The sequence below is a fragment of the Populus nigra genome, chromosome 2, assembly GCF_951802175.1.
Source record: "Populus nigra chromosome 2, ddPopNigr1.1, whole genome shotgun sequence".
Lineage (NCBI taxonomy): Eukaryota > Viridiplantae > Streptophyta > Magnoliopsida > Malpighiales > Salicaceae > Populus > Populus nigra.
Window position 1 is genome coordinate 40,223,671 of NC_084853.1, and position 26,696 is coordinate 40,250,366.

Consider the following 26,696-nt stretch of genomic DNA (forward strand, 5'->3'; position numbering starts at 1 on the left):
TGTGTTTGCGGTGATAATTCAGCATATGACTGCCAGTTATTAACATCGACACGACCAGTCTGTTGTTGCTGTACTGATACCCCATGTCGTCTCCATCAGGGACACGCTTCCATCTAATAAACAAGACAAGAGTAGAAAACAACAAAGAGCAATGTCTTCCGCTTTTGTTTTTTTATGTGCAAATACAAGTACATAATTAGATTCCTCTTTGTGTATAATATATAGTTGTAGTTGTGAAGTCAATTTATCTGCCGCATGGTGCCAATCATGACGGCTTTGCGCGTGTCTTATTTTGAATTGTTCAGGAGTGAGGCTGGCGTCTTTTTTTTTAAAGAAAAATTGAATTAATATTTTTATTATTATTTTAATATTAAAAATATATTATTTTAATATATTTTCTTTATACTCCAATCTCAAATCATGTGGTGATAAAATACTGGAATGAAAAGGGATGAGAAAGACTTTCAAATTTATTTGAAGTTCTGTATTATTTTTTTAGTTTAATATGAGTATTCAAGCTAGTTTGTGCATACCTCGATTAATCTCATGGGTCTAGAAGTTAACGATTATTTAAGCCTCCAGTGGCCATCATATGAGCAACCACATGGTTCAAATCTAAAATCACAAATAAATCAAACTTTTTAATCCTAAATTTTTACTATTAAACCACCACCTAAATAATTAAGTTCTGTATTATTATTATTATGGCTCGTTGGATGTTCAACATTCCTTGATTATTTATAGCCTACATTAATCTTAATAAAAAAAAACAGCAAATTATGAAAACAATCCTGGTATTTATTGGAGATATTCCAAGAGAGTTGACTTTTAGAATGTCTTAATCAAAAACTCTAATCATACCATCATCTCTTATTAATTTTACTTAATTATGCAATTGATCCTTATCATTCTTACCATGATCAAGCCTGTCATTGTTCTCGAGGTTAAATTCTGGAAATTGCAGTTTTTTAATGTTGGCATCCCATTGGTTACTTATTGAACTATTATTTCAAAACATGCCACGTATTCAACTTTTATAATAAATGCAATAATAATAAATTATTTTGCATTATTTCATAAGATTTCTCCTCAACCTAAAATGAACAAATATTATAATATAAATTTTATTGGTACACATGCATTCAATAAAAATCTAAATCTAAATATTCAAACTAAGATTTTCTAATATCGTATAATAAACCATAATTACTAATTACAAATAAGATATCATCAATATACAAATTAAACAAAATTTTATTGACATTAAGATATATACATTGATTAATAGTATTTTTCTTAAATATAAATAAAACAATAATATCATTAAACTCGGTGTATCATTGTTTTGAAACTTGTTTAAGTTTATATATTGGTTTTTTAAATTTATACATTGCACTTGTTTTATTTAATTGAAAATCTCAATGGTCGATCTATATAGACTTCTACTACATTTCCATTTAAAAATATAATTTTCATATTTATTTGATATAACTCTAAATCATAACAAAATACTAAAACCATGTAATTCTAAATAAGTCTTTTATAGAGACCAATAAAGACATCTTTTAATTATTAATGTCATTTTTTTAGTAAAAACATTTAGTAGCAAGTATATCATTGTATTATTCAATGTTATCATTTGAATTTGGTTTGGTCTTAAAGATCCATTTATATCTGACTTTTTACAATATCTAGGTATTTTAACATGTTCTCAGACTTCATCTTGTTTTATAGATTTTAATTCATGTTTTATGATATCTACCTATTTATTATAATTATCATTATTAATGACCCGTTAAAAATAAAACTAAATCATCATCAATTTTTAAGTCAAATTATAACTATTCTATATATGCCATATAATCATTTAAAATATTAAACTTTCTTTGTCTTTGATATATAATACTATTTTTTATAGGTTGATCAACAATATCTTTATCATAAATTATAAAATCAACACTGAATCATCATCATTTTTCAAGTCAAATTATAACTATTCTAGATATGCCACATAATCATTGAAAATATTAAACTTTCTTTGTATTTGATATATTTCTAATACTATTTTTTATAGTTTAATTTTATAGGTTTATCATCAATACATTTATTATAAATTATAGAATCAATTATTTGTTGTTACTAATAATTGTTAAATTATTCAACAATTTAAGGAACAACATTTTTTGCAGAATTGAAAGTTAATAATTAATACATGCATATTCTGCTTGCTTTAACATTGAATCAGGAGTGGCCGTGTGATCAATCAAGCAAAAATGCCATGCGACATGTCTTGACAACTCAAATTTAATTAATAATACATGCATTTTGATTAAAACTTTATGATTTTTACATTCAAATATAAATATAATATTCACGATCTTTGAACTTTATAATTTACATATTTAAAAAAACATATATTTTGATACATAATAATTTGATGAAGAAAATTTGATGATACATCACTGTGCCATAACAGAGACATTGTTTTTCCTGTTTCTTCCAAATAAAATGAGTTTCTAAATAGGTTTCCCAAGAACATGGACATTTTTCACATCCATACATACATCCCCGCAGAATTTACTCTACTCTGCATATCACAATATATAGATTTAAAACACATTTAGAAATGAAATAATCAAGAATAAACATGTCTTTTTTAAAAAAAAATCATTGTTGTTTCTTTCACACGCGCGAGGATAAAAGACAGTGTTGGTGGGGGTGTCTTGCGTGTGGTGATTCCAGTGATCAGTTGCATTTTTAATTTTTTAATTAATTTTATCTGGGGTGTTTCTATATATTTTTTGATATTTTAATATCAAAAATAAATTTAAAAAAATATTCGGAAAAGAATGGAATCCAAAACACTGTATCTAATACCATGGCCGGCTTTAAGGAACCAGTTTCATCTTGTCCTTTTGTTACTTTTTAGTTTAATTTAATATTCACGACACTAGTTCTGCTGCGAAGTATAACTGTCAGCGAACCCAAACTCAGTTTGGTTGTTTTTTCATGTCTTTCTCACTCTCACTCGTCCTAGTATACTGTGGTTTACATTACATTCGCCGGCACAGACTTCTCCGTCAGGAACCGGGATCCACGTTTCTGGTTGCGCTGCACCTGCAGCTTTTAAGCAAGTAATTTATTGCCTTTCAGCTTTTGTAGAATACTAGATCATCTTTTTTGAAGGTTGTGTCTATATGTACATACATGCATACGGTTCAAGTTCATGAATTTTACTTGTCCTTGGCAACTTCAGTAGTATTCTGTTTTCATCTTCTCCAATCTCCATCGTTTTTCTTGTTTTCTTTATTGAGATATTGCAACTGATCCATCGCCGGCAACATCTACGGTCTGATACCTGCTCCTTAAATTAATAACACTGTTTTTTTTTCTCTTCATTTTATATAGTTTGCATATCTCTTCCGCTCAAACTGCAATAAATTGCCGGTATTGTTTTGTGTGTTGAGTTTATGATTTTCTTAGATCGCATAACTGAAGTTGCAGAGACCCCATATGCTAGCTCTCGAAGGCTTGGAAAGAAAAAGAAAAAGAAAACTCATCTTTCTATATTATTTATTGTAATCATTTTCTTCTTGAAGTGCTCATTTTTATCCGTGGCCCTGCTATGGCACCATAATTCCACGATTCTAGTTCGAAACTCCTTTTTGGTGGGTCATTTCTTTTTAGTCCTCACTTACCGTAAAAGTTTTCTGTTAACTATGCAGGGAGCAGGAGGAAGGAGATTGATCAGAGCATCGAGTGATTTTTCTGTGATTTTATTTTATTCACTTGAAGTTTAGGGAGCATGAGTTCTTCAACATGGATCAACTCTCTCTCATGCTCAAGCTCTGTGGTTCAGTCTTCAGGGGAAACATCTATTCCATTGATATTTCAATGGTTAAGATTCATTTTCCTTTCTCCATGTCCTCAAAGAGCTCTGTTATCTTCAGTTGACCTTTTGTTCTTGCTTTTCCTCCTCGGATTTGCGGCTCAAAAGCTGCATTCTAGATTCACTTCCAGTGGACACTCCGGCTCTGACATCAACTATCCCCTTGTTGGAAATGGAAACAGCAGAGCTCATATCACAACTTCTATTTGGTTCAAGCTCTCTTTGATTGTACCAGTCTTTTTAGCTTTGTGTTACATTGTCGTCTTCATTCTAGCATTCAGTCAAAGCACTCAGTTGCCTCATTGGAAGGTGCTTGATGGAGTGTTTTGGTTAGTTCAAGCAATAACTCAACTAGTGGTTGCAATCTTGATAATTCATGAAAAGAGGTTTCATGCTGTCAATCATCCACTATCTCTTCGAGTTTATTGGGTTGCAAATTTCATCATCATTAGTATGTTTATGTCATCAGGGATCATTCGATTGGTAGCTCTGGAACACAACTTGTTATTTGATGATATAGTTTCTGCAATGGCTTTCACGTTATCAATTGTTCTTTTTTCCGTTGCCATTAGAGGATCGACTGGGATTACTGTAATCAGACATTCTGAATCAGTAATGCATGATGACACCAAATTACATGAACCTCTTTTGGGAAAATCCAATGTGACTGGCTTTGCTACGGCTTCTATAATATCTAAGTCCTTTTGGCTTTGGATGAATCCCCTACTGCGTAAGGGCTACAAATCTCCACTCAAGATAGATGATGTGCCTACTCTTTCACCAGAGCATAGAGCTGAAAAAATGTCACAGCTCTTTGAATCCAGTTGGCCTAAACCACATGAAAAGTCAAACCACCCTGTTCGAACCACGTTGTTGAGGTGCTTTTGGAAGGAAATTTCCTTCACTGCGTTCCTTGCAATCTTGCGGCTCTCTGTCATGTATGTTGGGCCTATGCTCATCCAAAGCTTTGTCGATTACACATCTGGGAAAAGAACCTCTCCCTATGAAGGATATTACCTTGTATTGATTCTTCTTGTCGCAAAATTTGTTGAGGTTTTGACTGACCATCAATTTAACTTCAATTCTCGGAAACTTGGGATGCTCATTAGATGTACTCTCATCACTTCTTTATACAAGAAAGGGCTTATGTTATCATGTTCTGCTCGTCAAGCTCACGGAGTTGGACAGATTGTGAATTACATGGCCGTTGATGCCCAGCAGCTCTCTGATATGATGTTGCAGTTGCACTCTATATGGTTAATGCCATTGCAAGTTGGTGTTGGCTTATCGCTCCTATACAATGCTCTAGGTACCTCGGCAGTCACAGCATTGATTGGAACTCTTGGTGTTATTGTGTTTGCTGTGTTTAGCAACAGAAGAAATAATAAGTTCCAGAGAAACGTGATGATAAACCGCGATTCAAGGATGAAGGCAACAAATGAGATGCTGAATTACATGCGTGTGATCAAATTCCAAGCATGGGAAGACCACTTCAACAAGAGAATCCAAGATTTTCGTGATTCAGAATTTGGATGGATTTCCAAGTTTTTGTACTCAATCTCTATCAACACGATTGTGATGTGGAGCACACCATTGCTAGTATCAACTCTGACATTTGGTACCGCTCTCCTGTTGGGAGTCCCGCTTGATGCAGGGACAGTATTCACAACGACATCTATCTTTAAAATGTTGCAGGAGCCTATCAGGGTATTCCCTCAAGCTATGATATCACTTTCACAAGCAATGGTATCTCTTGCGAGGCTGGATTCTTACATGCTAAGCAAGGAATTGGTGGAAGAGTCGGTAGAAAGAGTGGATGCTTGCGATGGTAGAATCGCTGTGGAGGTTAAGGGTGGGATATTTAGTTGGGATGATGAAGCTAAAGCTGAGGTTTTGAACAATATAAATTTGGAGATAAAAAAAGGGGAGCTCACTGCTATTGTTGGGACTGTGGGATCTGGGAAATCTTCTCTCCTTGCCTCAATCCTCGGTGAGATGCACAAAATATCTGGAAAGGTATGGATTACGAAACAAAACTTGTGGGATTTATCCATTCATTGATTCTTGTATTTTGGTGTTCTTCATCAACCTCATAGATCTGTTTTTTTTTTGTGCGTGTTTCGTGATCATCACGCTCTTAGCTGGTCACGCCAAGTTTAGATTTGAAATCATAAAAAATTCACCCAATCATTTAGGCATTGTCAATAATGTAAGCACTGAGTTTCTTGACAGATACTTTGTTCTCATGTTCCACAATGAGATGTGCATTCCATGCTTCTATTGCTGGAATATATATTTTCAGAGGCTCTCTTGGCTCTTTGCAAAAACAATTTTGAAATGCTAATGTAGTTAGCTCCACATTTAATAGCTAGAGTATTTTTCATTAACTCTGAGACTTGCCGATATCCGGTGTCTTTTTGGTTTATTGTTCCCTGTAAATTTCATGCAGTTGGAATGCATTTATGCACGACACTGAACTCATTTTATTGAAGCTCAGAATTTGGCTACTCAAAGTCAGTAGTGAGACTTCTCTATTTCCATCTTGCTCAATTTGGGTCCATGTTATACCACAATAAGTTGAAGGCTATCTTGTTCATCATTCTTGTTACCTCTTCCCTGGGGTTTCAGAGGTTTTTTGTTTTTTTCTTTTTCTTTTATCACCTTTTTTTGGAATAGATTTTCTTCCTTGGCTTACACTTTTTCAGCTATTACTTTTGGTGCTCATATGCAATCCATGTAACACAACTTTCCTCATTTGGTTGCTAAATCCCACTGTATGGTTGCAATCGAATTGATGAACTTGAAATTTTTTACTGAAGTACTTTACTCTTCCTTCAACAGATCAGGATTTGTGGAACAACTGCCTATGTTGCCCAAACATCATGGATTCAAAATGGCACCATTGAGGATAACATATTATTTGGTTTGCCAATGAATAAGGAGAGATACAAGGAAGTTCTCAGGGTTTGTTGCTTGGAGAAAGACTTGGAGATGATGGAGTTCGGAGATCAGACTGAAATTGGAGAGCGTGGCATCAACCTCAGTGGTGGGCAAAAGCAGCGGATACAACTTGCGAGGGCTGTTTATCAGGACTGTGATATCTATCTTCTTGATGATATTTTTAGTGCTGTTGATGCGCATACTGGGACTGATATATTTAAGGTGACACTAAATTTAATTGCTTTAAAGCATGGACATTCAGTAGAAGTGAAATGATTTACTCTTGATGCCATTTTGGTCATAGGTGCTTTAATTTATAATGGAAATTCAGTGTCACCGAGTAGAAAGTACAGAAATCACTTGTATTAGAAAATTTCGATAATGGATAAGAGTCAAATGTGTCTTCTCTGTAATCTCCTGTTAAATAGGCATGAAAATCTTCTCTGCGCTCTGGAAATTGAATGGCAGTTTTAAGTTATATCAATGCTTTCTGCAGCAATGTGTTAGAGGCGCACTGAAGGGAAAGACTATCTTACTTGTGACCCACCAAGTCGACTTCTTGCACAATGTTGATCTTATCTCAGTAAGTAGCAAAACCATTTTTTATCGTTCCCCTCCACGCAGATAAGCGTTTATGATGATCAGTAATTTCTGAAAAAAATTGAAGCTTCTCTCAATACCAGGTCATGCGAGATGGACAGATAGTACAATCAGGAAAATATAATGATCTATTAGCGTCTGGATTGGATTTTGGAGCACTAGTAGCTGCTCATGAAATTGCTATGGAACTTGTAGAAGTCAGTGCTGAAATTCCTAGTGAAAACTCACCCACGCCACCGAAGTTCTCTCAAGGCCTCTCCAAAATTGGGGAAGAAAATGATGAAAACAAGCTTCCAGATCAACCAAAGTCAGATAAGGGAACTTCAAAGCTCATTGAAGAAGAGGAAAGAGCAACTGGTAACGTAGGACTGCATGTGTATAAACAATACTGCACCGAAGCTTTTGGATGGTGGGGTGCAGTTGTGGCTTTGCTATTGTCCCTAGTATGGCAAGCATCTCTAATGGCTGGAGATTATTGGTTGGCTTTTGAAACTGCAGATGAGCGGGCTGCAACATTCAAGCCTTCACTATTTATATCTGTCTATGGAATTATTGCAGCTGTATCAGTGGTGTTCTTAATAGTGAGATCCCTTTTCTTCACGCTAATGGGGCTTAAGACAGCCCAAAATTTTTTTGGCGGTATTCTTCGTAGTATCTTGCACGCACCCATGTCATTTTTTGACACCACACCTTCAGGAAGAATATTAAGTCGAGTAAGGATGCAAGACCCAACTATGATTTTTTTTCCTATAGTCTGTGCTTTCAACTATGATTGTATTCCTCCTGAAATCTATAGCAGGGATATTGGATAAAGATGCTTAAATTGTTGCTGTTTTTTATTTTCCTTGTATTTTGTTTCCTGCAGGCATCAGCTGATCAAACCAACGTCGATATCTTCCTTCCCTTTATGTTCTCCCATGCAATTGCAATGTACGTCACAGTATTCAGCATCATTGTAATTGTATGTCAGTATACTTGGCCAACTGTGTTCTTAGTAATTCCGCTTGGCTGGCTAAACTGGTGGTACCGGGTACGGGCTTTTTTTTTTTTTTTTTTTTATCTTGCTGTAGCATTTACAGCATGTAATTCCGCACGCACATATAAATGACATATCATGCCACGGATATGCATATGTTTCTCATTTAAAGAACTTTCTACTATCTTGAAAGCTTTCTAATGTGATCCTCATCCTAACTCGTAAATCATGATTGTAATACTCGGATTCAAGAGTAGATTTCTATCTCCAGATTGAGTAGGAAAATCTATAATGATGATTTATCTTTCTTGGTTGCAGGGATACTTCCTTGCAGCATCGCGAGAATTAACTCGACTCGACTCAATTACCAAAGCTCCTGTGATTCATCACTTTTCAGAAAGCATCTCTGGAGTTATGACAATTAGGTCTTACAGAAAACAGGATAGATTCTGTCAGGAAAATGTTAGCCGAGTGAATGCCAATTTGTGCATGGATTTTCACAACAACGGATCAAATGAGTGGTTGGGTTTCCGTTTGGAACTGATTGGGAGCATCATACTTTGCGCTTCTGCTATGTTCTTGATTCTATTACCTAGCAGCATTATAAGGCCAGGTAATTGAATGCTAACATGTAATTGCCATTGGACAATATCTCAAGGATTTGATTCATCAAAGTTGATATAATGCATGCTCATCTATATATGAGTTTTCTGGACCAGGTGATTCAAAATGTTCTTGGCAAAAGAGTATCATTCTTCCATTAATGCAAAAACATCTGCACATTATTTTTCTTTGGTTCTACTTAATTCATATGCTGTCTTATTACTAGTGTTCCTTTTTACATGCTATGAGGCTTATTTGTTTCTTAAATCATGGATTGAAGCATTAAAACAATGTTTTTTATGTTATTAATGGAATCTAACAGCAGATACTCGTATTTCTTAAATCCATCAGATCTTTAAATGCTTGCTTTCCAGGAAACTGACCAAATTCTGCTTGATACAGAGAACGTTGGTTTATCTCTCTCCTACGGGCTATCCCTCAATTCTGTGCTGTTCTGGTGCATATATTTAAGTTGCTTTGTGGAAAATAGAATGGTGTCTGTTGAGAGGATCAAACAATTCACTAATATTTCATCAGAGGCAGCATGGAAGATAGAGGACAGGGTTCCTCCTCCAAACTGGCCTGCCATTGGCAATGTTGATCTAAAGGACTTGCAGGTAAAAGGCATTGCAATAGTTCTTATTGATAAAGAAATCAGTTTAAGTTTTCATTTATTATAGAGATGCAATTCACACACTATCCAAATAGCTCTTTTAGGCTGAGGAAGTGAAAAGCAAATGATATTTTCAGGCATCAAAGCACATTATGCATGCATGGATAGCACTTTGTCATTGTCAGTGAACTTGACATCTTTGGTAATATATCCATGCTCGATCTATTTTACCTTTTGGATACCAGGTTAGATATCGTCCAAACACTCCTCTGGTTCTCATGGGCATTACTCTCAGCATTCAAGGGGGAGAGAAGATAGGTGTTGTTGGACGTACAGGGAGTGGAAAGTCAACTATGATCCAAGTCTTCTTTAGGCTGGTTGAACCAACAGGCGGAAAAATAATTATCGATGGCATTGATATCTGCATGTTAGGACTCCATGATCTCAGGTCTCGTTTTGGCATAATTCCTCAAGAACCTGTCCTCTTTGAAGGAACCGTGAGAAGCAACGTGGATCCTGTTGGAAAGTATACAGACGAGGAGATATGGGAGGTAACCACGTGGTTCCCATTTCTTGATCCACTTCACATTATTATTATTATTATTATTATTATTATATTGTGAGAAACCTTTTCTTAAGAGTTTGCAAGCTGAAAAACTTGATGGTTTTGTAGAGTCTTGAACGCTGTCAACTGAAAGATGTTGTGGCTGCAAAACCCGAAAAACTTGATTCTCCAGGTGAAATTTGACTGTCATTTGTTTCACAGTTTTCACTCTTCCAAACTTGTTAAGTGGAACGTATTATTGGAACAATAATTTATGAAAACTTTCAATTTCATAGTGACTGATAACGGAGACAACTGGAGCGTGGGGCAAAGGCAGCTTCTTTGTTTGGGGAGAGTTATGCTAAAGCACAGTCGTCTGTTGTTTATGGATGAAGCAACTGCTTCAGTTGATTCGCAAACTGACGCTGTGATTCAGAAGATCATTAGAGAGGAATTTGCTGATTGTACAATTATCAGCATTGCTCACAGAATACCCACAATCATGGACTGTGACAGGGTTTTAGTTATCGATGCAGGTATGCTCTTCTTTCTACTGTTGTCTTCTTCGTTTTAAACCTCAAGGAAAGAGTTTTTAAAATCCCACACAACTGTAGACTGGTCTGTCTATATTACACTAGAAGGCATGGTTCATTTGTAACGACAATCTTTCAACTTACAAGATGAGAGTTCTGGTTCTCAGAGTATTTATCACGCATTCAAGACAATCGGCTGGCTATTCTGACTCGCTTTGTTTCCTGTTTATAACAGGACGGTCGAAAGAATTTGATAAACCCTCTCGGCTGCTTGAGAGGCCATCACTGTTTGGGGCACTGGTTCGGGAGTATGCCAACCGCTCGGCTGAATTATAAGCAAACAGTATACTTCGATCACTGACACTATCCTGCTGTTAATATTGGTAAGAATCTCCCGAGATGCATATCTTGATCCACACTGTTCGAGCCTTCGAGGAGTGCCTTCTCTCTTTTACCAATTTGCGATGTTACCACAAAGTGTTATTACCAAAAACCTAAAGTACTGTACAACTCAACGTGGATTCGATAAGCAAAATTACTATTTTGCCCTCAATCCATTGCTCGTTCAATAATTCAGTCTTTTTATATTTTTTTCTCGGTATAATTATTTAATTGAAATAAGAAAAAATTAAAATATCAAGAGAGAAATCACAATAATCTTGAGTTATCCATTTGTAAGATAAACGGAACAAATTGCGACCATTGGCTGTGCTTGACCTATGCTTTTGTGGTGGCCACGCCTAGTCTGTAGAAGGAAACCCTAATTCAATATCTAAAATGATACATGACCTTTTTTTTTTCTTAATTCACAAGTAACTACATGAAATGAAATTATAAGAGTTACTTCTTATCAATTAGTTGCTGTCAAAAAAAATTACAGCCCAAAATTCAGCCAAACAATGTGCTATTAATTTGGTCGATTTTGTCTGTGAAAGCAGATAATATCCATCTATTTGATTTGATAATTATCATTTATCATAAATATTTTTTTAAAAAAAAATAAATTCTGGTATTTTGAGCTGAAAGTAAATCAAATTTATTTAAAAAAAATTCAAAAATACTTGAGGTTAAGGAGCATTTTTCTCACAGCACAAGATAGGATAAAATGAGAAACGAGGTGTGCTAGAATTTATATAATTCACCTAAATTTATATAGAAAATCTTTATTAAATAATGTGAAAATTACAATCTCGAGACTATCTCACAAGTAACTCAAAAATAATTTTATGGGATTCCTCTCCTCCTTTTATCTTGCATGCTTTGGCTCTCCAATATTGCTCTGTTTATAGGCAACTTCAACAACCATTTAATGTTTTCCCAGCTGTCAACTAATGCCCACTATCCTTATTTATTTTTGTATTTTAAAAATAATTTTTTAAATTTTTTTATTTCAAATTAATATTTTTTTGATATTTTTAGATTATTTTGATACACTGATATCAAAAATAATTTTTTAAAAATAAAAAATATTATTTTAATACATTTCCGAATAAAAAATATTTTAAAAAATAACTGCAATCAAACAATATAGTATTGTCGTTTGTTTCAACTCTTCAACAACCTTCTACTTAGAGACAAAATGACACTAAATAAAAAAATATTAAATATTAATAAAATTGAAAAATACAAATAAAATTGAAAAGAATTTGGAATGATCCCAAATTTTGTTGGGAATTTTTTTAAAGAAATCATATAAATTTATTTGCTTAGTCTTGGTAAAATTCTTCTCAAATTATTTGCTTGGTTGAATGCGTAACACATAATCAAGCTTAAAGTGTGTTAATTTTGAGAATCACGTGTAGAAATTCTGAGAACCACGATGTCCATCAAGATTTTAGAGATAATTCAAGCTTAGTTTTTGTTTTTCATAATTTATTATTTTTTTATTGTTTATAAAATAAAAATATTTTCCGAGTTTTAAAATATTTGAAATTATTTGTGGAAGTGGATTGAATTTTCATTAGCATTTATGAAAAAATAGAATTACTTAGAAATACTAAAATATTAAATTTTAACAAAGTGTTTTTGGTCAATATTAATAGTTAAATTAAATGAAGGGACAATACTTGTTTAAAACATGATAGTTTAAGAACAAAATTCATCAGATTGATAATACAGGCCTCAATTTGCCATAACCCTAATAGTTTAGGAGTGAAAAGGCCATTAAAACATTGATTTCTAAAAATATATTGTCTAATATGTATTATATTTTGATTTTATGATTAATTTTTTTTATTAGAAAACATCTTAATAAGGAATTTTTTTTTTACTTTTAAAAAATTGATTCTATCGTAGCATAACATATGCCAATAATCTAGTTTGTTTCCAATAGAAGCGATTAAATTATATATTTTCCTTTAGAAGCTTGGTATTATGTGTGCATATTGCCCACATTTGCAAACATCGGTTTCATACTGGTAGGAAAAAGACAATTTTTGCTATGTTATTAAATATAATATGATATCAATCAGAAACGTTTAATAAACAAATTATTAATTATAAATCTAAAAGGTATGGTTTTTCACTGTGTAGTTGTGCACTGTTAATCCTCTTTACGTGTGCAAAAACTTTTTTATTTTTTTAATTTAATCATCAAACTTTATTTTTGTGATTTATTCCTAATTAAATACCAATTAATTTTGATTTCTTATGAAATTATAAGGTTGAAAAAAGAATAATCGAAATGAAAAAGGTGTCAAATATAAGTGAAGAGTCATAAGTTTTTTAAAAAATAAATTTTAGTCCTCAAACTTTTAAAATAACACCAATTATATAATTTTGGTACCTCAATATTTTTCAAATTCAATTTTGATATAAAAATTTATTTTTGTTATTTTTTTAGTTCCTAATTGAGAGAAAAAAGAGAGGGAGGTTGCCAGATTCTACGTAGTAGAGAGAGAAACATGTTGTTGACACCAATTTAAGCCAACAAAACAGATGATATTCATGTCAAATGGTTTCATTTAATGAGAAAAATTAATATTAGGTGTTTTTTTTACCTGTAAAGTTTATGAAAAAACATATTTGAGCTAGGGTTGATTTTTTATTTCGAATTGATTTTAATTTTTTAGACTTTTTTTTTTTAAAAAAAAAGTTGCAACCAAAGAAAAAATAGGGGCTAGTCACGTAGGACTGTCAAGGCAAGCCCGCGCATGGGCCCTAATAAAATAGGTCAAGCGGGTTGGCCTGACTTGCCAGGCCTAGCATGATGTTTTTTTTTCATTTATTTTTTTCAATCAATTTAATTTGTGTTTCTATTTCTCCTATCATTTTACTAGAACAAAAAATAAAATAAAATTACCAAACATGACTTGGTAAATTTCCTGTCTTTTAAAATTAAATATCTTAATTTATATTTGTCTCTTGATTTTTTAAAATTTATTTTTTTTGTATTGTTAATGACTTTTTATTTATTTATTAACACAGATAGTTCTTATTTTATTTGATTACATGTATTTATTTATTTTTTATTTTAACTTAAATTTTTTTAAATTACAGAAATGCGATGAAAAATCTTGCACTTACAATTTTTGTTAAGAAATAAAAATATTTCATCCACGGTGGAGCTTAGGTTACATAACTAGTACTGTAACTTAAATTGTGTGAGTGTTTTTTACAATATAGACAAGTATTGTTCACGCACACACAAATCATTATGGACGACATTGTACTGCATTGTGCATTTGTCAAAAATTCTTTTTGTTCCTCAATTGTTTTCTCGACGATTTAGTTCTAGTTGAAGGCCAATTAATTATGATTTGTTAGAAAAATGTGGGGTTTAAAAAGAAAGAAAAATATTATTGACACCAATTTAGATCACCAAAACTGTTGATATTTATGTCAAATGGTTATATTTGATTATAACAATTCATATTAGGTGTTTTTTTCCTTAAAAGTCTTTCAAAAAAAATCGGATGTTGGTTTGATTTTTGATTTTGAGTTGATTTTTTATTTTTGATTTTTTTTTAAGCCATTAATAGGTTTATCATTATTCATAATGTGTTTTCTAGGTTTTTGAGACAAAAATGGTTTGAAAACGAGTTTTTAGGTCAAAAAAAGTTGAAGCCTAATTTTTTGGCCACTGTGGTGGGCGGAATTTGGACAACAACAAATGACTCATCATCTAACTTTATTTTTTGCAAAAAACTTTGGGGTGGGTGACAAATGCAGCAAAAAAAAAAGGTCCTAGTCGCCCAGGCCTTGAAGGAATAGGCTAGGCTCTTGACCTTTTTTGTTTTCTGTTGTTTTTTCAATTTAAGCTTTTTTTCTTCAATTTTTTCTTTATTTGTATTCAGATTAATATTTCTTCTCTTTTTTATTTTTTTTAGGAAGCTTCTTTTAAATGAAAATTATTTTTTGGTTATGCATTTAATTTTTGAGAAAGTTTTTCTTATTGTTTTATATATTTTTTTAATATTTTGTATAAATGAACTTTTTTTTGCATAGAAAAAAACATTTATTTGCAGATAGTATTTTTAATATGTGTAAGCTTGTATAATATTTATTTTTTTATTCAATCAATTAATGTGTGTTTATTTATATTATTGTTTAATTGAATATTTTTTTTAATAAACAAATATAGCAAACACAACAGGATAAATATCTTGTCTTACAAGATTAAATATTTTGATTTACATCTATCTCTCGATTTATTTTTATTTTTATTTGTACTATCATTTATCATTTGTTTTTTATTTATTAACACACATCATGTTTAATTTATTTGATTATATATATATATATAAATTTTTTTATTTTCATTTATATTTTTTTTAACTAGAAACAGTCATATATATAATTTTTTTATTAAAAAAATATCTTACTCGTAGTGAAGTGAGTCTATATTCTTATTATCTATTTCGCATATACAAAAATTGTTGTGGAAAAAGGATCTTTTTGTTCGAATTTCTTGCTTAAAATTCAATTAAATAAATATTTACTCATGAGAAACAAAATAATTTTTTTTTATTAATAATAATAAATACAATGATTTGATGTCACACGAATCCCATAGAATAGCATGAATGAATATGAGAATATTATTGGTATTTATATTTTGATTAAAAGAAAACTGCTACATAAATTACTTCTTTTATTTATTTTTTTAATTCTTAACTCGATCTTGCTTCATTGTTTCAAAAGAAAACGGTTCTTTTCTTTGAAAAATAAAAACAAAAAGTTTCACATGAAAAAAAAAAAGAAAAACAAGAAAGAAAACGCAGCGTTTTTCAGAATCGTAAAACGCGCCGTTGAACTCTATATACTCCAATTCCCATCCTTTCCAACCCCTTCATAAACCCTAATTACCTTCTCGTCTTTCTCTCCTCCTCTGGTGTTGCCCCAAAAAGAGAGACAGAGATGGGAGGGTCAAGAAGGAAATACAAGAATTCAAGGCCAAAAGTACGAGTGGGTCTCCCAAAGAAAAACCCTAACGTGTTCAAGCCAGCCTTCAATCTCCCTCCAAAGCTTCGCTCCCTTGCTGGCGCCGACATCTCCAAATGGGACGATAAGGCCAGTGTTATCCAAAACTACAAGTCTTTTGGTGTCGTTTCAAACCCCAACTTTCTAGGCGTCAGGTCCCGTACTTCTCATATCATTGAGACCGAATCGCTCCAAGTCGCTCCATCCCAGGAACAAGTGGATGATGGGTCCGCAGATGAGCTTGAACCCATTGATTCTGGAAGCGACCTCGAAGAAGATGGTCAGTCCTATTCTTTGCTTCAGTTATGATTTTGCGTTCCTTTTTTTAAGACATAAATCGAATTAATCCCTTATTGTATCCTAATTAATTAATTTTCTGATTTTGAGGTTAATGCTGTTTCTTAGCACACGCAAATTTAGCTTAATTCACATGCTAAAATTAATTAAATAATTTCATAATGGAATTTACTTTTTTGGAGAAATTACTCATAGAAACATATCGTAGTATATGGTATAAAAAAAGCTGAAGATTTCCTCTCTCTTTTTTTCTTTTTTTTTCTAGTTCTGACATCTTTGTTCTAGCCTTTAGCTTGTTTGCCATCATTTTTCTTTAAACTATTTGGAATGCCGATGGTTCTGTTTCCTAGAATATGTTCATACACGGTTGAAAATTATGGATCGTACTTCCCATCATAATTGATTACAGAAAAGCTAAAATTGCTGTGAAGTGAATGTGTGCTACTCGCATGTATGTTCTTGGAATTTTCCAATTAGTTTAAGGAGAATATGGATGCTTGGAACTTGAAAGCTAAATTTTGGAATGAATTTCTCCTCTCCATATGCAGATTAACTTGAAAGCTAATTCGTGATGTTAATATTTTGGTTGTGTAGATTTGAAATCTGCTCTAGGGAAGAAGCGGAGAGACGGAGAACATGCACCTTTGCAACCATTGACCAAAATGCAGCGTGTTCATATCGGTCAGCTTGTTGAGAAATATGGAGATGATGACTATAGGGTTGGTTGCCAATTCTTGTTTCTGGATTTGTATAATGTTTGTGGTGGTTGTGTGACTCCCTTTGACTTCTCTTTTTTGCAGAGGATGTTTATGGACACGAAGCTAAATGCCATGCAGCATTCAGTTGCAACTCTAGAGAAGTTGTGCAAAAGATACCATATGCATAAAGATAGAAATCCTCTGATAAGGAGCATTCAAACTCGTTGAAGTGAGGTCTCGTCTGTTACCTATTTTAATGTCTGTTATCTTGATTGTTATATGGCTAGCCAAACCAAGTTTTGTCCAGGAATTATCTGGTGTTTGCATCTTTTGCTTCTCAAAACTACTAAATATTCGAGAAATTAGTGTTGTCTCTGGATTGAATGTGGTTGGAGCGTGGATGCAGAAGTGTTTCTTCTAAATCTTAAAGGAAAATTAGTGCAAAACAAAGCCAAGGCCATCCCTGATGAATAACTGATTAAATGCATGCCATTCTTGATGGTATATTATAAAGTGGGTTGGTCTGGCAGGAAAATCAACTGGAGTGTAGCATAATTAGCAATATTCATTCGCATAGTAATTGATTTGGTTGGATTGCCATCGTCCTCTCAGAATTTGGTGCATAGAATATATGACTGACAAACTCACTTATGCCCTTCTTTCTATCCTTCTTGGGCTTGTGGCCTGTACAGCATTCACAACAGTGTTAAAAAAGATTTGGATTGTGGACTCCGGTATCTGCGTTTAACGGCACTTTTCGTCCCTCAACTATTGTGATTTTTTCACAGTAAACCTGGTAGTTCCAAAAAACGCAATTCAACTCTAATAAGCTAGCAATCGTTTCATTTTAAATTGTGTTGTAAGAAACAGGGGTTGGCTTGGGTTTTTGAATTTATAGTTTTTTGATAAAGAGTTGATTTTTTTATTTCTTTGTAGATCAATTCTTTTCAAGTTAGATTTTGTTTTAATACAATATTTTGTTTTTGGTTCATTAATATATTTATTTTTGTGAAATTGGAAGAGGTATGTTGACCAGACAGTGAACCCATCAACTTCCAGTGTATCAGAATACAGGTATGAGTGGGGTCCAAGTAGAGTCAAGTTCAAAAGCTTAAATTGGATGGACTTCGCTCTTCGCCTACAGTGCTGTAGTAATAAGTTTTTTTATTTAAAAATATATTAAAATAATTATTTTTTATTTTTAAAAAATTATTTTTGATATTAACATACTGAAGTGATAAAAAAATAATTTGTTTTTTTTTAAATTAAATTTTATCTAATCTCATTTAAAATACAATACCAGGGTGAAAAATGCCATTATACCATGGTAGGCAAAAAAAAAAGGAAATAGTGGAGATAGGAAGGATTTTTGGTATCCTTGGCTGAATGGAGCTGGGATATCTTACAAACCGGTTTCTTCATGGTGATCCTAGTTGCTAGAGTGGTAAAATTATAGCCTTCATGCCCGAACCTGAAGTGATATCATGTGATGCTTCAACTTATTTGCAGCCCTAACTTTGAGTTTGCCCGTGCCGCGGCAGCTGGGAGCTTAGTTCACTCTCCACAAGATGCAGAATCATGTGACCAAGATAGTCTGCTGCACTGTTTCATTCAAGAGGTGGGGAAAGAGCAAAGAAAGAAACAGATTCCTTTCATTTAAAGCAATAATCTATTCTCAATCTCTGAGGTTGTAAATCTACACATGCAACGTAACAGTGCTCCGATCAAGCCAAGCAGATCAACATCGCCTGTCCAATAACTTGAATTGCGGCAGTCCTGGCTTGAGGAACGGAAGACATTAACACAGTAACATTATGGGAATTGGGAAAGATTTACAGCATGTTATCTACGCCTAAATCGATCTAATGACAACTAGGAGAAGAAATTCCGAACTAGACACCCATGAATGCTCGACACTGAGATTCCCAGTGCTCCTTCACCTGCCGAATCCTCTCTATCCTTTCCGTCTGAAGTCGTTGCTCCCAATACTCGTGGAAACTGTTTTGAAATTCCAATGAAAGCAAGAAATTAGCAAAAGGTATAAAATGTAAAAATAACAGGTAGCATGTCCCTCCTTTTCTCTTCCCTTCCTGTTTCTTGTGAGTCCCTTTGAGTGAGGAAGAACACGTGATGACGAGAATCTTAAAACTTACATCTAAAGTATAATCAAACTGATTTGTCATGAAGAGAAAAGGATACCTTCTGCTTAATAAAATATTAAGCTCTTCCAAGTGTAGGGCACCTTCGTAAACTCCGTTCTACAATAACAAAAATAAAGTTAGAAAATGAAGATTGTTAAAAAAAGAAAAAGAAAAAGAAAAAAGACAGACCGTGCAATGAAAAAAGGAAATGAAATAAGCAGATTGTTATTGTTATTGCCAGAAACATGCATCTGATACTTTCAGGGTTTTCATTGAATCTACCAGCATTACACACAATTCAACTGATTTTCCTACATTTGATTAAAGATACAAGCCTTTCTTCATAGGGCAACACATGACACTTCTATAACTTGTAAACGAAGCACTGGACCAGTATCAACAGTAAACTTGATGATGAAAAGGGAGGCGAAAGATCGTGTTCATCAAGAACAATGTGCATGATGCCAATTAAAGAAACCAGGGGAGGAAATGGTTCAATCAGAATGGATAGGTTATTTCCTTCTACAGTACAGAGCCAGTGACAAAAATAAGGACGGAAAAAATAAGTCGAATTGCGTGGAGTCCCTGTGAATTCAGATGAGCAATAGGCGATGGATTGAAGTAATGGTAGGGATCGCACAAGGCTAATATTCAAGAACCTGTCGTGTAGCATCAGTTTCATTTTCCGAGTCTAATTTCCTAACTTCAAAAGGATCATTTAAAATCATCTCGAAGCAAAATTGCAGCGATGCATAGCGGGCATATTGCTTCAAAGGAAAAGAGAGTGAGTGAGAGAGAGAGAGAGAGAGAGAGAGAGAGAGGAGAATAACTACTAAATAATGTTAACTAACCTTCCGGCATAGAGGGCATTTTTCTTTAGGTTCTGCTGCCTTGAGTCCATCGACAATGGTCACTGAAGCAGCAGAACAAGCACACATATAGCAGAATATATGGCCACATGTTAGAGAAACTGGATCGAATACAGTATCCTGTCACCAGTAGAGATAATTAAACAATCTAAATCAGATACCGGTCATCAAATCACAATGATAACAGACTCAATGCACGCGCTTTACACTCTTGTAACGATAGCTCTGTAGCTCAATACATGCACGCATGCGTAGAACAGCGTATGCACTTATAAGTAGTAAATTATGAAACAACAGCTAATTAGACCAGGATTTTTCGTCTGATCTTGAGGAGAGCAGATGCCAAATTCAGTGTAAAAGGCCGGGTTCAAATTGGCCATATGTCTTAATTCACCATAGAGACTCACTGTCGGGTCAAAAGTAAGATTGGTCTACGATCTAACTGGTCCCGAGTGATATATGGAACTAGAAAAGGACGTGCAGCAGTTAGTGTGTCAATCCATAAGGTATCTCATGAATAAATGATGTTTTCCAGAAAAAGTCAACAAATTCTACCAGCTCTTGCTGCAGTCATCGTAAATTAGACCTTGAATCCAGTTGTGAAATTTTATTTGCTTCTCTTCATTGAAGATTAGGCGAGACATCAGATTTTAAACAAATAATTACTGGATATTATGCAGAGCATTTTTCGTAGCAAAATGAAATTTAGTAACTTACCAAGCATATAGAACAGGTCAAATCAATATCAAGCTTGATGGAGTCAAAAAGCTCACAAGAGAGTGATGGTTTGTCATCATCAAAAGTTAGTGAGCACCCCTCGAACAATGCAGGGGCCTTGCTTGACTTGACCTGTGTGTCCCTTAAATTAATGTGAAAAGCCATAAGCTCACAAAGCCATGGGGACTGAAGGATCTCAATGTGCATACTTTGAGCTTTTGACTTGAAGGCCTGTCCTTGCTTGGAGTAATGGATCTGTAACCATAGAGGGCAGATATATCAAGCTTGATAACCTAAAACAGATCGTTCGAATTCAGTATTGTAATCCATTCATCTTATTTTGAGACAAGCATACCTTGTCATATTTCTTTAGTATTTTTCGAACTGCAACAGCATTGATCAGTGCATAGGTAACCAGATCCTTGCCTTCTTGAATCAAGGCAGCGTGGTCTTTTAGTAACCTGCCTTGGAACCACATGAAGTATTTTCGAAACCCAGATGCCAGGTGCAGCTCAAGTAATTTCTGGGCACGTTTATTGAAGCAACCAACTACTGCAGACATTTCCTTCACAAGGGAAGGGAAAAAGGTACCATCGCACACTGCAAGTGAATTTGAGTTAAAGAAGGAATATCAGATACAAAGAACAAACCTATAAAAAAAAATCATTATAATAAATGACATAAGATGCCACTTCAAAAAGAAAAATTTAAATCGATGGAAACATCACTCCAATAAGAACAAAACTTCACGTTCGTCTGTAAAATCAGACAAACCTGCTAAGAGACTCCAATATCCTAGGAATAGATAGAAACAGAAACTATCATATCCCTACAAACTAACCAATGCTACAAATAAATAAGAAACATTGGATAACAATCATTTGCAATAGAATTGAGTACCGGGACAATGGTGAGGACAGGACTGGCCATCATGGTCCTGGTGAGATTCAAAGTCTTTCCTACACTTCTTCAAAATCTTTTTGAGCCTTTTGAAATCAACCCCGGGTAGTTGTTTCTGCTGTCCTTTCATGTACTCCTGATATTTCTTGCAAAACTTCATGTTTTTTTCTTTCTCAAGAACCAGCCAAAGCTAGCCTCTCTTTTTGATCTTTCTTGTTAAGGAATTAAGGATGCTAGTCTCGTATCCACCGACTTAGTTCTTTATCTAATGGGAGGAGAGGACGTTACTCTCTCTGTCTCTGCATATCAACGGCTTGGAGTGCTGAGAGACGTGTATCTAGACCAAACCTGATGAGATGACAGAAAGGAGGAGTCAATTTCCTGGATATTATGGAATCTTTTTCCGCAACCCGATCCATTTATCAGCTATTTTTCACCTTTTTTCTTTTTTTCAATTATCCACAGTCGACACGTCACTCATTACCATATTCTATAACTTCCAAGTAAAGCAGTCACTGCTTCGGGCAAAAACAAAAATACTTTTAACTTTGAGAGAGAGAGTTTATAAGAAATAATAAAAAAAATAGTAGTGGGAATATCCTATTTTTGACTTTTTACTTGAAAATGAAATAAAATGATAAAAAAAAAACAAAATAGTAGATGAAGTGATAATAAAAAGGACTGATTTTGGCAATAGCCATGTTAACCTCATAATTTTTATGATTCTTAAAATAAATAAATAAATAAATAAACCTTAATAAATTCGAAAAGAAGATGATGCATGGAAGCTTCTTGTCCAAAAGCAAATCTGTCACGGAAAGAAAGATCATCTATCCACCGTCTGGGTTAACAGATTACTTAATGATTTTTCAGTTTGTAATATTTGAAAAATAGATTTAACTTTCAGATATATATATATATATATATATATATATATATATAAGTAAAATCATGTAGAATAAATGCATTATTGGAATAATTTTATTGTGTCTAACCATCTCGTGTTGTGTAGTAAAACCAAATGTTCTTCAAGTCCTCTTGTTTAGTCCGTTAGGGAAGAAAGTCCTGCTGTGTTGGCAAGGCGTGTGGTTCGAGTTTACGAATGGAGAATCTGATATTTATATACAATGAAAAGTGTTTTTAAAAATAATTTAATAATTATTTTAAATTAATATTTTTTATATTTTTAAATCATTTTGATGTGCTATATTTAAAATAATTTTAAAAAATAAAACAATATATTATTTTAATATATTTCTAAATAAAAAATATTTAAAAAAACAATTAAAACTACATTACAAACATTCTTTAAAAAGAAGAAGAAGAAGAAGTGAGGAGAGTTCATGCTTGAATTTCAAGCAATGAGACATCTTTAAAGTCTCTTTTGAATTTTGCCTCGTGGGGGCGGTTCCTCACTAGTAAGAAAAGCCGCGCGCAATATGATTTCATTGCAAGTTTGTTTTTTAATAAATGTAATATAAAAGATATAATTAATAGATAAATAAATTTAAATTTTAGAAAATTATTACTGTTACCATAAAAATGAGGAGGGTAACAATGATACCCCTCCTCAATAAGTTTTTGTTAAATGAATCCAATTCTCATTAAAATTTAAAACTTCTCCGAACATTGTGAGGCGGCGCCCATTGTTTCGTTCGATTCAGTTGTTTTGAATGGTGTCGCATGAAATTTGATGCATCGTCTCAAATCAGCCACTAAACTTGCAGAGGACACTACAGAGGATCCCGCAAAGAAGCATATTTTAAGCATCCTCGCAGCCCCAACCGCCATAACAGTGGATTTGAAGGCTATCATCATTAACTAGACAGGCTCCTTTAGTGCTCACAAGAAAAGTTTCAAGAGCTCTACGTGTGTAGGCGTAGGCATCCAAGGGATAGAGACCACCGATATGACAACGCGGTCTGATATTTATGCCACGATGGGAAACTTCCGGTTGCCACGTCAGGGAGGATGCGGTAGATGGAACAGGGGGCATCCCTTTTTTACGTCCCAGGTAAGCCAAGGGATGGATATAAAAAAGCTTCTATTGTCGTTGCTTGTCGTTAACGGAAAAGACAGCATTTAACGCCTTTCCAGGTGGCATCAACCTCTTTTATTATAAGGCCATGTTTGTTTTTGTTTACACCACCTGTTCTTGTTTACAAATTTCATGATAAAATCTATATTCTTTTTATTGAAAAACTTGTATAATTTGTACTATCCCATAAATTTTTATACCGAAATAAAAATAAAAATAAAATAATTTCAAAGAACCGTAATTATATAATTTACATAATTATTTAAATTAAAATTAAAAAATCAAAATGAATATTTTCAAAACTTATAAGACGGTAGTCATTACCTATATTTGTTGCATTTTTTATTTTGATTCTTCTCTTCTAATTCTACTCTTTTATAAAAATTTAAAATTAATTACTTCTTTAATAGAATTTTATCGTCTAAATATAAAGTTTGAGGACCAAACTAAAAAATCTTTAAATAATGATAAAAAAAATCCAACAAGTTTTATTATACAAGTAATTCCCCATATGCTACAAACCAATGGAGCATTTCCCAGTGGTTGTTGAGTGATGTATGTCATGATTTCACTTAGGTTATTGTTCATAATAAAGTCTTCACACAGCACACATGACGAAAGCTCGACTCGATAACAATCTTAGCATTATTGGAATGCTTTATGGGGAAGCATTTGTTGAGTGGACTGTCCACTGTAAAGCACAGATCCTCCAACTTTTCTTTATATATATATATATATATATATAATAAATGATCAGAGCTTGTGAATAAGTTATAGTTAAACCCTTACAAATATTATTTCTGCTTAGTTTTTTTTTTTTTTTAATATGGATTCTGAAGATAAATCAAACACGAAAAACAGAAAGGGAAACATGGCATAGGACCTTAAAAAGAGGAGACTCGTCTATCGATAAAAAGGCAAGGCACTGACTCAGTGGTCCAAGAATTAAGAACACGATCTGTGGTCGGGTGAGCCGCTGTCCAGCTAAAGCCCCACCACATATAAGAGCGAACTCGATGAAATTAATTAAGCCCATACATCAAGGGGATAAAAAGGCGCAAGCCGATGAGCAGAAGCCTCGACCACTCTCTTGGCCTCTTCTTCCTCTTCTTCTTTTTCCTTTTTGACGAATGATTTTTTTTTTCATTGGCTGTGGCTAGATTCTTCGAGATTAATCTTGGACCCATTTGAGTACTCATCACAGTTTCGATTTTATTTTTTTAGAAACATTCTTTTTGTTGATGTCCGGGTCAATTTACATACATCAAAACTAATTTCTAGATCCATTAAATATCATGTAAACTCAGTGAGCATGTAAGACACCAAAAAAATAACAAACATGTATAATAAAACTTGAACCTCGATGCACAAAAGAAGAACAAATTCCTTCCAACACTAAGTCACAACTTCAAGTGCGTTTTTAGCATGATTACTTTGGTAGTGGAGCAACAATTTAGGATTTGGTTGCTGGCTAATTTCTTAGCATTTACCTATGCAATGAAAACGAAGGGTAGAATAACTCCGGTGTTTAATTTTCGTCCATGCAGGATTTGGTAGGAATGCCATTTATTTTAGAAATTAATTTTAATACTATTGATGTGACCATGGATGCAATGAATATGATGAAATAAAATTTAAATAGATAAATGAGTTGTGTTTGATGTAGGTTTTTTTTACATGTCTATGTAAAGTTAATTGATTTGAATTCTTAATTTAATTTTTGATCTACTCGTATAATTCTACATTTATATTATAAAGTTACACATGAATTAATATAATTAAATTCATTTGCATATGGATGTTAGTTTAATTGAAGAAATAACCAAATAAAAAAAAAAAACTTTAATGTAAAGTAAATTCCATAACTTGTAATGAGAAAAGAATACTTACATTTATAGAGTGATTCGTACTTTGATTACATTCACGAATTGAAACTTCTAAATAATTGAATATTTTTATGGTATTTTTTATTTTTAAAACAAAAATTATAAGCTTACTGATTATAAAGAAAATTACAAGTCTACTTAATTATTGTTTACAGAGTTATTACCTACAAAATTATCTTTTACAAGCTATCATTTAATAATTACTTTTCTATTTGATAAACAGGTTTTGAAGATTTTATAAATTTAATTAAATTGCAATGCTGTCCTTGTTGTTTTGTTGAGTTGATAATTATGTTCTTTTTAAATACTTTACCTTTTTTAAATACAAAAATTCAAGATAATTTCAGTTAATTCTCCACTTATTCTATTCATGGTAACTCCTGGCAGCTACCCATTTATTTTATTCAAGCTGACTATCAATTTCTTTAAATATGTACGAAGAGGATAAGCTATTCAACTTTCTATTGGGTTTGTGGTATTAGGCCCAAGCAGAATTAAGACTACAAAAGGTAACTAATCTGTCTTCGGCCATTGGTGTGGCAAATAGGTATGGGTTTGCTGCGCCCCCTTGAATTCCAAAGACAAGCAACTAGATGTGTCGGGCAAAGAATCCACATTATGCAAGAGAATTCTTGAAAATAGAGAAATTAGGTGCTTTTCTAGTTAATAAAGCTGCTAAATTGGTGATTTTATAATAAAAAATATATGCAGACTTGTTCGAATACGCATATTAATAACAATAAAAAAAACACAGCCATGCTATTCTAGAATTTTAAGGACTCCATTACAAATGCTATCCTTAATCTCCTAGTATAATAATGCATGGATTTTTTTGCAAAGATTAATTTAAGGTTTGGCTCTTTAATTCACTTGCAAACGTTAATTGTTATGATCGATAGCATTCGTTAATTCAAAGATTTCAAGGGTAAAGCTAATAATTATTATATATAGTTTTAAATAGCAAAAATACGTGACATTAAGAGGCAGAATCTTCATGATAAACAAGTTTTATACTGTATCTCCTCCTGATG

At 33.2% G+C, this 26,696-nt stretch overlaps 3 protein-coding genes across 4 annotated transcripts; 2 read left to right on the forward strand and 1 right to left on the reverse strand.

Moving 5' to 3' along the window:
* Positions 1-2,857: 2,857 nt before the first annotated feature.
* LOC133682069 (ABC transporter C family member 14-like) lies at positions 2,858-11,270 on the forward strand. Its single transcript, XM_062105318.1, has 12 exons — positions 2,858-3,134; positions 3,726-5,905; positions 6,731-7,051; positions 7,326-7,412; positions 7,513-8,142; positions 8,295-8,459; positions 8,724-9,018; positions 9,411-9,625; positions 9,867-10,172; positions 10,295-10,358; positions 10,462-10,701; positions 10,934-11,270. Exons 2-12 carry the CDS (start codon positions 3,806-3,808, stop codon positions 11,032-11,034), a joined length of 4,524 nt encoding a protein of 1,507 aa, XP_061961302.1. The 5' UTR covers positions 2,858-3,134; positions 3,726-3,805; the 3' UTR covers positions 11,035-11,270.
* Positions 11,271-15,974: 4,704 nt separating this feature from the next.
* On the forward strand, positions 15,975-17,476 carry LOC133683139 (uncharacterized). The gene is made up of 3 exons (XM_062106669.1): positions 15,975-16,399; positions 17,011-17,135; positions 17,217-17,476. Exons 1-3 carry the CDS (start codon positions 16,057-16,059, stop codon positions 17,340-17,342), a joined length of 594 nt encoding a protein of 197 aa, XP_061962653.1. The 5' UTR covers positions 15,975-16,056; the 3' UTR covers positions 17,343-17,476.
* Positions 17,477-18,748: 1,272 nt separating this feature from the next.
* On the reverse strand, positions 18,749-22,117 carry LOC133683138 (probable E3 ubiquitin-protein ligase BAH1-like 1). Of its 2 annotated transcripts, XM_062106668.1 has the most exons (6): positions 21,742-22,117; positions 21,197-21,441; positions 20,842-21,096; positions 20,107-20,244; positions 19,314-19,372; positions 18,749-19,112 (listed from the first exon to the last, which is right to left on the reverse strand). In XM_062106668.1, the coding sequence occupies exons 1-6, from the start codon at positions 21,899-21,901 to the stop codon at positions 19,007-19,009; spliced, it is 963 nt and encodes a 320-aa protein (XP_061962652.1). In that variant the 5' UTR covers positions 21,902-22,117; the 3' UTR covers positions 18,749-19,006. The 2 variants fall into 2 exon arrangements, 1 of the variants encoding a protein (XP_061962652.1); XR_009836756.1 differs by lacking the exon at positions 18,749-19,112 and having other exon boundaries at positions 19,357-19,372; positions 20,107-20,168.
* Positions 22,118-26,696: the final 4,579 nt, after the last annotated feature.